General features: G+C 42.5%; 1 protein-coding gene across 6 annotated transcripts in view; it reads left to right on the forward strand.

Moving 5' to 3' along the window:
* DOCK5 (dedicator of cytokinesis 5) overlaps positions 1-14,319 on the forward strand; it is a 161,922-nt gene that overhangs the window by 64,310 nt on the left and 83,293 nt on the right. For all 6 annotated transcript variants that reach the window (XR_003003579.1, XM_024747671.1, XM_024747672.1 and 3 more), the window contains 6 exons: positions 1,513-1,638; positions 6,059-6,183; positions 8,139-8,237; positions 9,686-9,758; positions 12,223-12,326; positions 13,268-13,451. Coding sequence is in view for 5 of the 6 variants with exons in the window: in XM_024747671.1 (XP_024603439.1) it covers positions 1,513-1,638; positions 6,059-6,183; positions 8,139-8,237; positions 9,686-9,758; positions 12,223-12,326; positions 13,268-13,451 (711 nt within the window). In the remaining variant the exon portion in view is untranslated. The remainder of the gene's footprint in view (positions 1-1,512; positions 1,639-6,058; positions 6,184-8,138; positions 8,238-9,685; positions 9,759-12,222; positions 12,327-13,267; positions 13,452-14,319) is intronic.

Below are 14,319 nucleotides of genomic sequence, written 5' to 3' on the forward strand. Positions count from 1 at the left end.
TAGGTAAGCACTTAAATGCTTTCTCTTTTGTTGCCATTATAAATTTAAATAACTCTGCTGTGACTATCTTTATATATGAATCTTTTTCCATATTTAGGACTGCCTCCCCGAGAAAATTCCCGGAAGTAGGATTTCTGGGCCAAATGATAGGAATGAGCTTAAACCTGGAGATGTACATATTTCCAGAATACTTCCCATAGGTTTCTTCCTGTGGGCACTAATTACCATATGCCCACTTTGCAAACTGATGTTTAAAAATCTTGACCTGTTTGAAAGGTGAAAAGTAGACCACCGTAGCATTTTAAAAAACTACGTGACAGTGAACTGTCTGGCCTTCATATGTATTGATATTTAGGAGTTTTCTAAAGTTTTCCTTCCTTTCTAAAGTTTTTGTGAACTCTTTGTGTAATGAAGATAACAATTTGTCTTACTTAGGACACATACTTTTCGATTTCTGGTTTGCCAAATATTTATAAACCTTTTGTACTTCTTTGTGAATTGTATATTCATGTTCTGTTTATTTGTGAGGATCTGAATGTTCTTCTTAGTATGAATTCCTAATTTCTTATAATATTTCACCATGCCTTTTATAGGCATATGTAGTATATGGTTTTTGAAGTATACCTTTTACTTTTTATGCATATCACAATTTCAGTTTGTATAGATAATTCTTTTGCTTTTGTGATTTCTTCATTTGTTTCTCTACTTAGAAAAATGGTTCGTACTCAGAGATTTGATAGTGATACACTTATTTTTTCCTTTAATTTCCTGTCTTTTTATCTGTTCACTTTTCTGTTATATTAGGAATTTATTTTAGTGAAAATGTGTCGTGAGAGGTTAGATTGATTCTAAGTAGCTAGAAAATTATCCCAGCACGTTTATAGAATTGTTCCATTTTTCATGATTTGTTATGTCTCTCTTGCTGTATGTTTAATTGCTGTATAAAATAGTACTTGATTTCATTGTTTCCATTGATTTATATATCTTTTCTACTACTAATATCACTCATTACTATAACTTTACAGTATTTTGATATCTGAGAGAGGCTATCTTTATTTTTTTTCCCCAAAGTAAACATCCATTCACATTTCTGTCAAATTCTCAAAAAAATCTTTCTGTGATTTTTTTTTTTTTTTTTTTGCGGTATGCGGGCCTCTCACTGTTATGGCCTCTCCTGTTGCGGAGCACAGGCTCCAGATGCGCAGGCTCAGCGGCCATGGCTTATGGGCCCAGCTGCTCCACGGCACGTGGGATCCTCCCAGACCGGGGCACGAACCTGTGTCCCCTGCATCGGCAGGCAGACCCTCAATCACTGCGCCACCAGGGAAGCCCCCTTACTGTGATTTTGTTGGGAGTATCATTAAAATTCTAAGTTAACTAGGGGAGAATTTACATCTTTATAATAATGTGTTTTTGTATCAATACCACACATATATTTTTCTCAGCGTTTGTGTGTGTTTATTATATGGATCATAACAAAGAGCTAAAAGTTTATCTTTTCTTTCTTTAAAGGACTTTGGGTGTCCTTGAAGCTCCTGCCGGGGGACCTCACACAGGTTCAGAAAAACTTTTCACACTTGGTGGATAGATCCACAGCAATCGCCCGGAAAATGGGCTTTCCTGAAATAATCCTTCCAGGTAAACACTTTGCTTGATTCACCTGTTCTGTGTCCTCTAGGACTTTGTTCCATGCAGCCATCACTTCTAATGGGACTCTTGAGGCAACATGGATCCATAAGATTTCATTATTTGCATTCAGTGATATCGAGACGGTGGGAGATAGAGACGGGGTTGCAGTACCTTAGAAAACTACCCAGTGTGCAAGCCCAAGAGAACGCTTTTAAATGTACTCAGAAATTTCTCTTTGCTCTCTCTTTACGTTCTGCACAAGCCCCTCTGAAATACTTCCTCGACCATCCATTAAGTAGCGCTAAATAGCACAGCTTCTCTGTCCCGAGAACAATTTGCTTCATCTGCTCGTACCTCTTCTCGTGATGGCATCACCAGCACCGTGAGCTCCTTGCCAGGAAATTCCAGCGATGTGCCCACTCAGCTCAGACTCAGCTGGACCTTCTGCTCCAGTGGCTTAAGCTCCAACTATGTTCTCGGCTCTCCCCGTACTTGTGGTGACAAGAATGTAAACATTCTGCAGTTTCCTACTTTAGTTTCATCTTTTTTGGCCACCGCGTGTTGGTAATCTGCATAGGTGTTCTTGTGAATTCACTGATTTAACCCATTTACTTTCTTTTTTTTTTTTAATAAGTTAATTTAATTTAATTTTGGTTGTGTTGGGTCTCCGTTGCTGCATGAGGGCTTTCTCTAGTTGCTGCCGGCGGGGGCTGCTCTTTGTTGCGGTGCGCGGGCTTCTCATTGCGGTGGCTACTCTTGCTGCAGAGCATGGGCTCTAGAGCGCAGGCTCAGTAGTTGTGGCGCACAGGCTTAGTTGCTCCGCAGCATGTGGGCTCTTTCAGGACCAGGGATCGAACCCGTGTCCCTTGCATTAGCAGGTGGATTCCTAACCACTGTGCCACCGGGGAAGCCCCCATGTACTTTCTTGATTGTTATAGTGGTCAAAGGAAATCATCCCCTCGAGGAACCTTATATATGTGTATTATATAAAATATATGTGTTATAACTATTAAAATATAAGTATGTTGTATATTTGATAGATAGGAAGAAAGAATATATGAATAAACAATCTTTGGCATGTTAGAAAAATTCTCAAAAACCAAGCTGTTTATTGCATAAAAATTCAGGTTCTTTTAAACTAATACAAGATCTTGTTTCTCCTTTGGGAAATTAAGGAGCAGTAATAATTTGATGCCTCACACATTTCTGTACATGGTGGGTATTAAAAGTATATTTGTGGAATGAATGAAAGGGTTCTAAAATTGAGATTATCATTTTCTTCTTTTCTCATGAAAAGTAGTTTTTCATCTGCCTACTTCATCCCTTCCAGGGCCATTTCACCCTAATACATATTCATCAACATTCTAGGAAAATGTTTTGTCTTCTTGTTGTTTATAAAAATAAGTATTGATACTCTTCCTATAACTGAAGGCAGTTTTATTGCTACAGCAAGACTGAAATCTGAAAAACGAAAATAGAGAAGTTTATCTTTTGGACAAAGTGCATTTATCTTGGAAATCTGGCTTGGAAAGATTCTTTCTATTCAGTAGTATTGGTTCATAAACTTCCAGGGCTATAACAGACTTTAAAAATCATCTCGGATGATGGTTCCCAAGTATGCTAGTCTTTGGGTCAGCCAATCAGGATCACCTGGGAAATATGAAGATACCGATTCCCAGATTTTTCCAGAGACTCTGATGCAGTTTGTATGACCGGGGCTCTGCGGGGGATTCCGGTAATCGGCCAGGTTTGAGGAATAGAAGATCTGGGCTCACATCCCTCAGCTGGGCTCCCTCTCATCATCATTGAAACAGGCTACAGATTCATCTTAAACTTCACCCTCTCCTGCACTTTCTCCTGTAGCTAAATTCTTGGAAGAGATTATGTACTCTCTGTTTCCTCACCTGCCAGTCTCCCTCTATCCTGTCTGGAATGGCTGTCACTAGTCACCAAAGATTACAGTGGCACCAAGTCCACTGGATATTTTTAGCGTAATGGTCACCTCGGGCCAGTATGTGACCAGGTTGACCACTCCCTCCGTGAAATGTTCCCCCTCGCCGTCTGTGATCCCACACACTCCTCTTTTTCTCCATCCCCCTGAGGCCTCTCCCAGGAATCCTTTGCCACCTGAGCATCTTCGACCTCACCTTTAAATGTTGGAGTTCCTCGGTCTATGCCCTGTCTTAGTTTGCTTGAGCTACCATAACAAAATACTTCGGGCCGTGTGGCTTAAATGACGGAAGTTTGTTTTCTCACAGTTCTGGACGCCAGAAGTCCAAGATCAATGTATCTGTAGGGTTGTTTCTTCTGAATCCTCTCTCCTTGATTTGCAGGTGGCCCCCTTCTCACTGTGTCCTCACACCGTCACCCCCCAGTCTGCGTGTCTGTGTCCCAATCTTTTCTTATAAGGACACGAGTCATATTGGATTAGGACCTGCCATATGACCTCATTTGACCTTATTCACCTCTTTAACATATGAATTTGGGGGGAGGGGCGCAATTCAATCTGTAACAGGACCCTTTCCTTCTCCCCTCTGTTCCCTCCCTTGGTGGATCTCATCCACTCATTTTGCTTCTGTGTGTTAGTTGCCTCCAAATCCAAATCTGTAGGCCCAAGACCCTTCCTTTGAACTCCACAACCATCCATCCAACTGCTTCCTGCCTCAGGACTTGAGTGGGTCCTCTTCCCATTGGATCACTCTTCTCCTTGTTTATTTCTTACTCAAAATCCGCATTTGGAACTTGTCATCCTGGGCATCTAGACCTGACTCTTCTGTTGTGTTTTATCTAAGAGAACAGCCCCTCATCCATCCAGCTGCACAAACACGAAGCCTGAAGATCACCCTTGACACTCCTTTCCTTTACATCTCACACAAAATTAATGGAGGAGACCTGCCAGTTTTCCCTTTCAAAGGCTTCTCAATGTCACCCCCTTCTCTCCATCCTGTTACCGCTACCCAACTTCTAGCTACTGTCATCAATTCCCTGGACAAGTGCCAGCACTTCCTAACTGTTTCTCCTGTTTCTGCTCTTTCTGCCTCATTCTCCACACTATAGCATGAATGATCTTTTATAAATGCCTATCTGATTTCGTCCCACTCCCTCCTTGCTGAAAACATGACTTCTGTCTATATTTAGGATGAAGGTATAAATTCTTCACTTGGCCTGCAGGCCTCAGGGAGACTTGTCTTATGCCTGTCTCTCACCTCATCTCACCACAGCTTTCCCCTCACTTGAAGACTTCCATCATATATCTACTACCTCCGGGCCTTTGCACATGCTATTCTCTCTCCCTCTTCCTCCCATGCCTCCAATATCAGCTCAAAGGAGAGATTCCCACACCTTCCAAACAAGGTTGGGACTTAGTGTGATGCTTTCACCGAGCCTGGCCTTTCCCTTCTTTTGTAATGATGCATTTCATCAGGTGATTGTCTGAGAATGCTTCTCTTGCCCACCAGACTTACAGCTGCATGAGAGCAAGGCTGGTGCATGGCTTACCGTCGTTTCCCAAACACCTAGCACAGTGCTTGGTACAGAGTAGATGCTCAGTCCATTTTTTAAGTGAGTAAATCAATATTATTTCATTTTATTGTGCCATAATTTATTCAGCTGTTTCTGTGGTTGGAAATTGAGGGTGATTCCAAGTTTTCACATTCACAAACAATATCACAGTGAATATCCCTGTGGATAAATCATTGCTCGTGTTTTCTTATTGCAATATAGTTAATGTACAATCTTAGGTAAGTTTCATGTGTACAACAGGGATTCACAGTTTTTACAGGTTATATTCCATTTATAGTTAGTATAAAATATTGGCTATAGTCCCTGTTCTCTACAATATATCCTTGTAGCTTATTTTACACATAGTTGTTTGTACCTCTTCCTCCCCTACCCCTATCTTGCCCCTCCCCTCTTCCCTCTGCCCACCGGTAACCACTAGCTTTTCTCTATATCTGTGAGTCTGTGTCTTTTTTGTTATATTCACTAGTCTGTTTTAATTTTTAGATTCCACATACAAGTGATATACAGTATTTGTCTCTCTCTGTCTGGCTTATTTCACCAATACCCTCCAAGTCCATCCATGTCGGTGCAAATGGCAAAATTTTATTCTTTTTTTCTGACTGAGTAGTATTCCATTGTGTGTGTGTGTGTGTGTGTGTGTGTGTGTGTGTGTACACACCACACCTTCTTTATCCATTCATCTGCTGATAGACACTAAACTGTATTCCAAAGACACTGTGGTATATATAGAGAGGTAGAATGAGGTAAGCTACAGGGAACAATACACATAGAAACTTCTGCTGTATGAATAGTTTATTACCAAGTCAGAACATTTTATATTTTACTTATAATTTGCATCTTATTACATCCTGAGATTTAAAAATGACTCCACACAGCACCACTCACAGGCTGGGTTGTCGTGTTGCAGGAGATGTTCGGAATGATATTTACGTCACCCTGATCCATGGGGAGTTTGACAAAGGGAAAAAGAAGACACCGAAGAACGTGGAGGTGACCATGTCTGTGTATGATGAGGAGGGCAGGCTCTTGGAGGTACGTGGTGTCCCCAGCAGTCCCGCTGCCGTCACACGCTCCTTTCTAACAACAGGACTTGGCACGTGATGTTAACTGTTCTCCACTGTAGAGCACATTTGGTGTTTCACAAGGAAAGAATAGGAAACCTGTTGTGATTAGCAATCACCAATTGTAGTAATAAATTCACGTAGACTCTTGTTTTCGTGATTTCTCCTGTGCTGAGAAAGACCTTAAGCCACCAGGGATTTCAGGTGTACACTTCCGATGCAGAGATTCTGTATCATTTTCAAGTTCTTTAGCCACTTTCAAGACTGATAAGGTCCTCCGGGGCTGGCATGGTGTGACATTCCTGCCCAGGTCATATGGAGGGCACACGCCCTCCCCCTGGGTGAGCTAAACCAGCGGAGATGTGCCTGTTAGAGCTGTTACACCAGAACGGCTCTTGGTTCGAGGTCAACTACCACGCTCTTTAGTTTTGGGAATCGGGAAACTGCAGCCCAGAAAGGATAAGCTATTTTCTCAGGGAAGCACAGGACTTAGTGGTGGCACTGGGAACGGGCACAGGTGTCCTGCCTTCCGGTCCACTGTTCCTCCAACAGAAGTGACTCTTCATTCTGACATCAAGGAGAAGGAGAGGCAGGGGGAGGCTTTCATTGTCCCAGCTGACATCTGGCTCCTCTTGTATGAGCCATACTTACCTGCTTCGGAATGCACTCCATTCACTGAGTCCCTCACGGCGGGGGCACAGCCGAGTACACAACCCCTGCACTTCCCCATGGATATGATCATCTCCCAAGGAATCAGTTGACTAAGTTGTCTTCTGCATAGAGGGGTAAGCAGGATGCAGTGGGCCACGGTACGGGAGTGATTTCTTTGTGCTGTTGAGAGAGTCCTTTTGCCCCAGGAGTTCAAGTACACATCTTCACGGCTCTGCTAACTAGCTTGGAAGTGCCCCCATGGAGGCCTGATGCTACTGAACTAAGTGGTTCATTTCTAGGAAGAGACACAACCCTAAGTTCTAGTGAACATGCCACACCTACACCAGGTCCTTAAAGCAGAGTATAGACAGGACCTCACACAGCAGTGTGTCTGCACCCATGCTGGAGCTCCCGGTCACCCTCTCGAGGCCTCTGTTCCCTGAGAGAGGAAAGAAGAAAGAAAGAAAGGACAGTGTATGGCTGGGATGGAAGAGAGAAGAAAAGTTCCAGCAAAGAGGAATGTTAAGCTTGTGCTGGGTGCCTTAGCTACTACACATTGAGACACTTGGACCCTCAAAGTGCTAGAAACTGGTTCTTTTTTTTTAATTATTTTTTTTTATTGAAGTGTAGTTGATTTACAACGTTGTGTTAGTTTCAGGCGTACAACAAAGTGGTTCCGTTATCCATCCATCCATCTATCTATCTATCTATATTATTTTTCAGATTCTTCTCCCATATATGTCATTAAAAGATATTGAGTAGAGTTCCCTGTGCTATACAGTAGGTCCTTGTTGTGCATCTATTTTATATATAGTAGTGTGTATATGTCAATGCCAACTTCCTAATTATCCCTCCCCGCTACCTTTCTCCTTTGGTAACCATAAGTTTGTTTTCTATGTCTGTGAGTCTTTCTGTTTTGTAAATAGAAATGTTTTGTACATTTGTATCATTTTCTTTAAGGTTCCACATACAAGTGATATCATATGATATTTGTCTTTCTCTGTCTGACTTACCTCACTTAGTATGGTAATCTCTAGGTCCATCCATGTTGCTACAGATGGCATTATTTCATTCTTTTTTTAAAGCTGAGTAGTGTCCCATTGTGTATATATATATATACACCATATTTTCTTGGAAACTCATTCTCACTCTACTGTTCACCCCCAGATGTAATCAGCTTATGTATGCCAGTGTAAGGCATGTACTGGCCATGTGGAATACCCTTAGTGTTCTAGATATTACTACCCCCTCCTAATTTTTTCTTTCCATCTGAAGAAAGCAATTCATCCTGGTGCTGGATACGAAGGCATTTCCGAGTACAAATCAGTGGTCTATTACCAAGTCAAGCAGCCCTGTTGGTATGAGACTGTCAAGGTGAGAATGTATCATCAGTAACCCCTATCATATATGAAACCTCGTTTAGATTCCTTTCTTCTTTTTACCCACAGATCTTTCGTAGAAGCTCATTTCTCTTTCGTAAACTTCAGAAACCTTAAGTAACATTCTCGTTCGTAAACGTGTTGAAATTGGAAGGGAGAAACTTGATGTTGTAATGATGTAAGAGGCTGCCAAGATGGTCCAGAACCAACTGGAAATTTTCACACTGTGCAAGCAGTTTCCTAACATTTCTTTCCTTCTTGGCCTGTAACCAAGTTAGCTGGGCTTCTTTTCAATTTAAATATGTCTCTTACAAATTCCAAAGTGCTCCTGAGATCAGTCCGCTCGCGTGAGCCTCACAGTAGCTCTGCGACAAACGGTCCGAGTTGCAGCAGCCCATTTTCTGATGACATAACTGACACTCAGAAAAGTGAAGTGACCAAGTTCCTCTAGCTGCTCGTGTCGGAGCCTAAACTGGATTCCACTTCTTCTGAGCCCCAGACTCCATCAACTCTTTCCTTTTTTGTTGTTCTGGTTTTTTACTGAAGTATAGTTGATTTACAGTGTTGTGTTAATTTCTGCTGTATAGCAAAGCGATTAAGTTATACATATATATACATTCTTTTTTATATTCTTTTCCATTATGGTTGACTTCGGGGTATTGAATGTAGTTCCCTGAGCTCTACAGTAGGACCTTGTTCTTTATCCACATCGGCTTTTTCTGATTGTCAAGGTTTTATGAGCTCTCCGTAGAAAACTAAAAAAAAAAAAAAGTTGCATTAATATGTTAATTCGGAAGTAACCATTTTCCACAATTTTATATACTTCATAGGATTTGGATCATGACATTCATACAAATTTATATTGTGCCTTTTCAAACTCTCCTGAGGCATTAAAAAGCCTTCAGAAGTATATTTTTAGATTCTTGCATAATATTCCATTATATAACCATGCCATAATTTATTTAACTATTTGCTACAAATTCTCTGCTCTGTACATTGCTCCATGCCTCTGTTTCCCCTGTCTCTTCTGCATATGTAAGCAGCAAAAAAACCAAAAAACAAAAAACTTCCTTGTCCCCAGTATTTTATCTTTTCCTTCTATTATAGGCCCTAACTATTAACATATCCATGTACACCTTGCAGTCTTGCACACAGACCTGAAAGTACTGATCTTTTCCCCCTGAAGTATCTCCTGCTTCACACTTGAGAAAGCACTAGAAATTTGGAATATCTCCGTTTTCAGAATCTATGATGAACAGCCAAGATGATCTTCTCTTGAGATTCTTTCGGTTGAAAAATAGCTAAATCTCCTTGGAATGAAACCCTACACCAAATCTAACTCTATAGGAATTACTCCTGTGATCAGATACTAAAATGTGCCTCATTTTATGAAACGAACTATGAGTGCAGGGGACTGTATTGATATTCCTCATTATTGTGCAGGTATCCATTGCTATAGAAGAAGTCGCTCGCTGCCATATAAGATTTACCTTCCGACACCGGTCATCTCAAGAATGTGAGTATTAGGAGGTTGACGACACGTTTCAATCAAAACAGTGTTTACTCTTGCTTGACAGTGCTTTTGTGGGTCTGTAGAATGAGATACTTGGCATCTTTATTTCAAGATTCAGTGAAGCTAAGGAAATCTTAAAATGAATTTTTCTGGGCTTCCAAGATCTGTGTTTTTCATTGTGTATCAGAATTTCCCTGAAATGTGCTCTATGAACGCTAAGGTTCTACAGTGCTAATAGATGCTGTCTGACAAAAAGAGTTTCCCAGTTGAATAGGGATAGAAAGTGCTTGTATATTATGTCTCCCTCTTAGACATTCACCGTGTATGTTGCCACATTGCTGAGAAATCCTGAAGCCAAGAGAACTGTTCAATATGTTGTTTCCCAAATTATTTTTTTTCATGAAAGAACTGTTTCAAGTTTTAGATCACAGTTTATAAGTTGACTTTCCTAAGGTGTGAACAGAGGAGAATATTGATTATTTTCAGATTGATCATAACATTTCTGGAAGTGTTGTTCTCATTCAGCACTGCATAAAAATGCAGTCCTTCCTTCCAAACTGAATTTTTTTTTTTTTTTTTTTTTTTTTTTTTTTTTAGGCCTCTCCCATTGCGGAGCACAGGCTCCGGACGCGCAGGCTCAGCCGCTCCGCGGCATGTGGGATCCTCCCGGACAGGGGCACGAACCCGCGTCCCCTGCATCGGCAGGCGGACTCTCAACCACTGCGCCACCAGGGAAGCCCCAAACTGAATTTTTTGAATGCCATCTACCTACCAGACTGCAGGCCAGGCCCTGGGTAGATGACAGCAAATAGGACGCAGTCACTGCTCTGAAACGTCTCTGTGGTCTAGTTAGGAAGATGAGCAAGAAAACAGGTGATGAAGTTCAGATCATCGTGATACGTGTTACAGCAACAAACATCAAGGAGTAAGCACAGCGCCTAACCCTGCCTGGGGATTTATGCATAAGGTTTCCTACATCCTAGCTGAAACCTGAAGGTGAGCAGAAGTTAACCCAGTGAAGGGTGCTGGTGGAGAAATATGTTTGAAAAGCAAAGTGAGCTCGGTAGGGCTAACGTGGGAGCCATCATGATATTAGATTGAACCATCTGAAATTGCCATTTTTGTAGGTCAGTATCAGATCGTCAAGTATCAGCAAGTAGTCAATTATCAGCAGTTTTGTACAGTTCTCCATCATACTAAGCTAGCATTCATCAAGCTCTTAGTTTGTACCAGACACTCTGCGAAGCTCTATTTATACACCATCTTGTTTAGTATCTACAGTAATCAATAAGACCCATACACATTTTAATCCGCATTTATATGTAAAGAAACTGAGGCACAGAGATGTTAGGTATGTGCCCAAGGTCGCAGGGCTAGTAAGTTCCTGGATTGACATGTCAGTGGTCTGATTCCAGGCAGGCTAGAGCCAGATCATGAAAGATGAAGGTTCTTTTGAACTCTGTTATGGAGGAGCCATTAAAGAATGCTGTATGGGTGGTGTTGGCGGTCGTGATTTCGTATATATTTATAACAGCTTTAGTCATGGTACCCCCAAATTGGCCGTCAACAGGAGAACAGATGAACAAATTGTAGTGTAATCCCGTGCTTAGCCGATCTGGGTAACACGAGTCACAGCAGACCTCAGAGATGTGCCTGTGGTGAGAACAGGCCATGAGTCACCCCAGCCGTAGACATTTAAGCAGGGGACGTGGTGAGCTCAGAGGCTAACACCTGAAGGCCAGGAGAGAGGCCCTTTGCTTCCTCAGGAGGCTGGACCCTCCTGCCCCAAATGCTACAGGACACACATATCCACTTCTCCTGGCACCAGGGCTACTATCTTGGAAAGAAGAGAGGAACAGAAATCTTAGATGGCATCACAAACCTTGGAAGATAATAAACAAAATACTTACAGAGTCTGTCTTAGAACAGCAGTAGTGAGATAGGTCATGGGAAGGTTTTGGAGCAGGGCAGTTGACTTGGTTAGATTTGATTTTGGAGATCCCCAAAGGGTGGAGAAGAGCTGGAGACAGAGAGATCTGTTATGAAGATCTTGTGGGAATACAGGGAAGAGGTGAGGGTGGCCTGGCCTCAGGTGGGAACAGCAGGGATGGAGAGAAAAGGCACAGCCTCCAGAGGCGCTCAGGACGCCGAGCTGGCATGGGGGTGGGGTCAGTGTCAACACCCACAGTTCCGATTTGGGTGACCGAGTCGGTACTGATGTCATTCATTCACAAATATAGGAAAAGGAGCATACTTGGGGGCACCAGAAGATTTCAGTTAGGGAACTGTTTCCTTCAAGGAGTCTGTGACGTGGACAGTACGTATGGCTTATCGGGGCTCGCTCAACTGTGTTGATTATAGCACGATTGAACACCAAACCCCAGAGCAAAATGTGCCATCAGCTCTCATAGCCATCAGCCCCTGGTATCTTTCTGCCCTGCTCAGACATGTATTCCTGTCTTTTCAGCCAGAGATAAATCGGAGCGAGCCTTCGGGGTGGCCTTCGTGAAGCTGATGAACCCGGACGGCACCACTCTGCAGGATGGGAGGCACGATCTGGTGCTTTATAAGGTGGTGCTAAAGAAGGAGCCTCAGAAAGTGACTAAGGACATATTTACTCCCCCTGAAATTGGTTCTGAAAGCTCCTTTCAGACTTATGTGTATAAATATCAGAAACTTCTCTCGGGCTGTACATGTTTGCCCCTTCAAGTCTAGAACCCTGGAGGACTGTGGTCACACCAGCTGCATGGTCTCCCATCCCTTTAGTCTTTTAAGTGATGGTCCCTCCCTGTTGTGCAAATGGTGTCCGTGGAGGTGAACAGTCAAGGGCTGTTCTTCTGCTCTTTGCATCAGCCTATGTGGAGCGTTGATAGTTGTACTGTTGGGCTGGGTTAGAGTGTGGTGGATGTGGTAGGATGTGGTTTTCATATCAGCGCGAGCCAGGCACCATTTCTCCGTTCTGTGGCCTCCTTTCCTCTCCTATCAGTTGTGTCCTTATTCTTCCCTCTAACTGCTGCAGAGCTATCGCTTCCACTGAGATTTTAGAGCAGAAAGCAGATGTTGGGAAGATCTCATTTGTCCAACAGTATCCAGGAGGCTTTTCACACGGTTGGTAGCTTTTTTGAGATGAATCCACTTGATGTGTATTTCCCTTAGCAGCTCCTGAGCTCAAAAATAGTGTTGGAAGCCATGGCAAGCTATTTCTTCTCAAAGGACCCAGTGAAGTATCATTGCGACCATTTACATGTTCAAGAAAGTGAAATCCAACCTTATTTTTAATGTATTTACTTATAGCAGAGACTAGAATGTTGACTTCTAGTTCATAACTTATTCTGTTTTCATTCAATGTTGAAATTATTTCTGGACTCAAACTCTGGGACAGTATCCCAGTATCTTGGAGTTGGAAGGGATCTAATTTGATAAAATACACTGTGCTCATGGTAGATACTATTTTATTTGCACATAAGAGATTTTGTCCACCACTTGGTGTCCCTAACATGCTTCCTTTGCAGGGTGACAACAAGAAAATGGAAGATGCTAAATTCTACCTGACCCTGCCTGGAACCAAAGTGGAGATGGAAGAAAAGGAGCTCCAGGCATCCAAAACCCCAGCCAACTTTACGCCAAACAAGGATAGCACAAAAGATAGCTTTCAGATCGCCACCCTCATCTGCTCCACAAAGCTCACTCAGAACGGTAGGTGTGCTGACCTCGCTGACAGAATGAGTTTTCTCTTTGGTCCTCCTAGGCTTCTTTGTTAGACTCAGGGGACTGGACGCTGTGGGGCTGTGTCTTCTGAGGTGGGGTCCTGGGCTATCTGGATTCTTCTCTCTGCTCTTCACATGATGTTTTCTGGGTAGGACTGATTAGAGAGCTAAAGCTCTTCCTGAGGCTTCTATGTCTATCTTTCCACTAGAATGAAAAGCATTTCGGTGGTTTTTAAATATGGTAAAATCTATAAATGTATTCATTAACAGAGGCTGTGAATTTCGCATGTCTTACGTTTCCTTCCTTCAAGGCAGCAAAGAACTCTTAATACCGTGCTCTGTATGATGTATATAACAAGAAATGTTGGTAGTAAGGGTAGGATACTAACAGAGGAACGTCCGTCTCCTGTCCAAGCAGGTATGGCAAAGAGCAGGGAGCGTTTCCTGTTAGCATTCCATCTGTCCCCCACATAGATTCCTCTTTCTCGATTTTTTTCCCCAAGCAGTCAGATTTTCCATAACATCAGCTGAAGAGTTCAAATGCGGCTTCCTTTTGTCCCCTCACGAAATCTGATAGCAATTTTCACTTCTCTTGTGTATATCATGACATTTGATAGCCAATAACAGCTTCTTACTCATTTAACCTATGTAATTTGTAAGGAGTCCTGCGGAATATAGGGATCCAGGAAATAGCTGCTTTGGGGACTTGCTTTAGAAATTCTTTGTCCCCTGTGCTATGTGGAGGATTAGGCCCTTAGACCTCTGAGAAGATTTGGGGGCTCTGCCTTAGGGAAGTGATAAGGTAGACAAAACAGCTGAGATATAAGGTACACTCAAGGATCACACAGCACGTGGTT

This window comes from Neophocaena asiaeorientalis, unplaced genomic scaffold (assembly GCF_003031525.2).
Source record: "Neophocaena asiaeorientalis asiaeorientalis breed wild unplaced genomic scaffold, Neophocaena_asiaeorientalis_V1.1 scaffold429, whole genome shotgun sequence".
Classification (NCBI taxonomy): domain Eukaryota; kingdom Metazoa; phylum Chordata; class Mammalia; order Artiodactyla; family Phocoenidae; genus Neophocaena; species Neophocaena asiaeorientalis.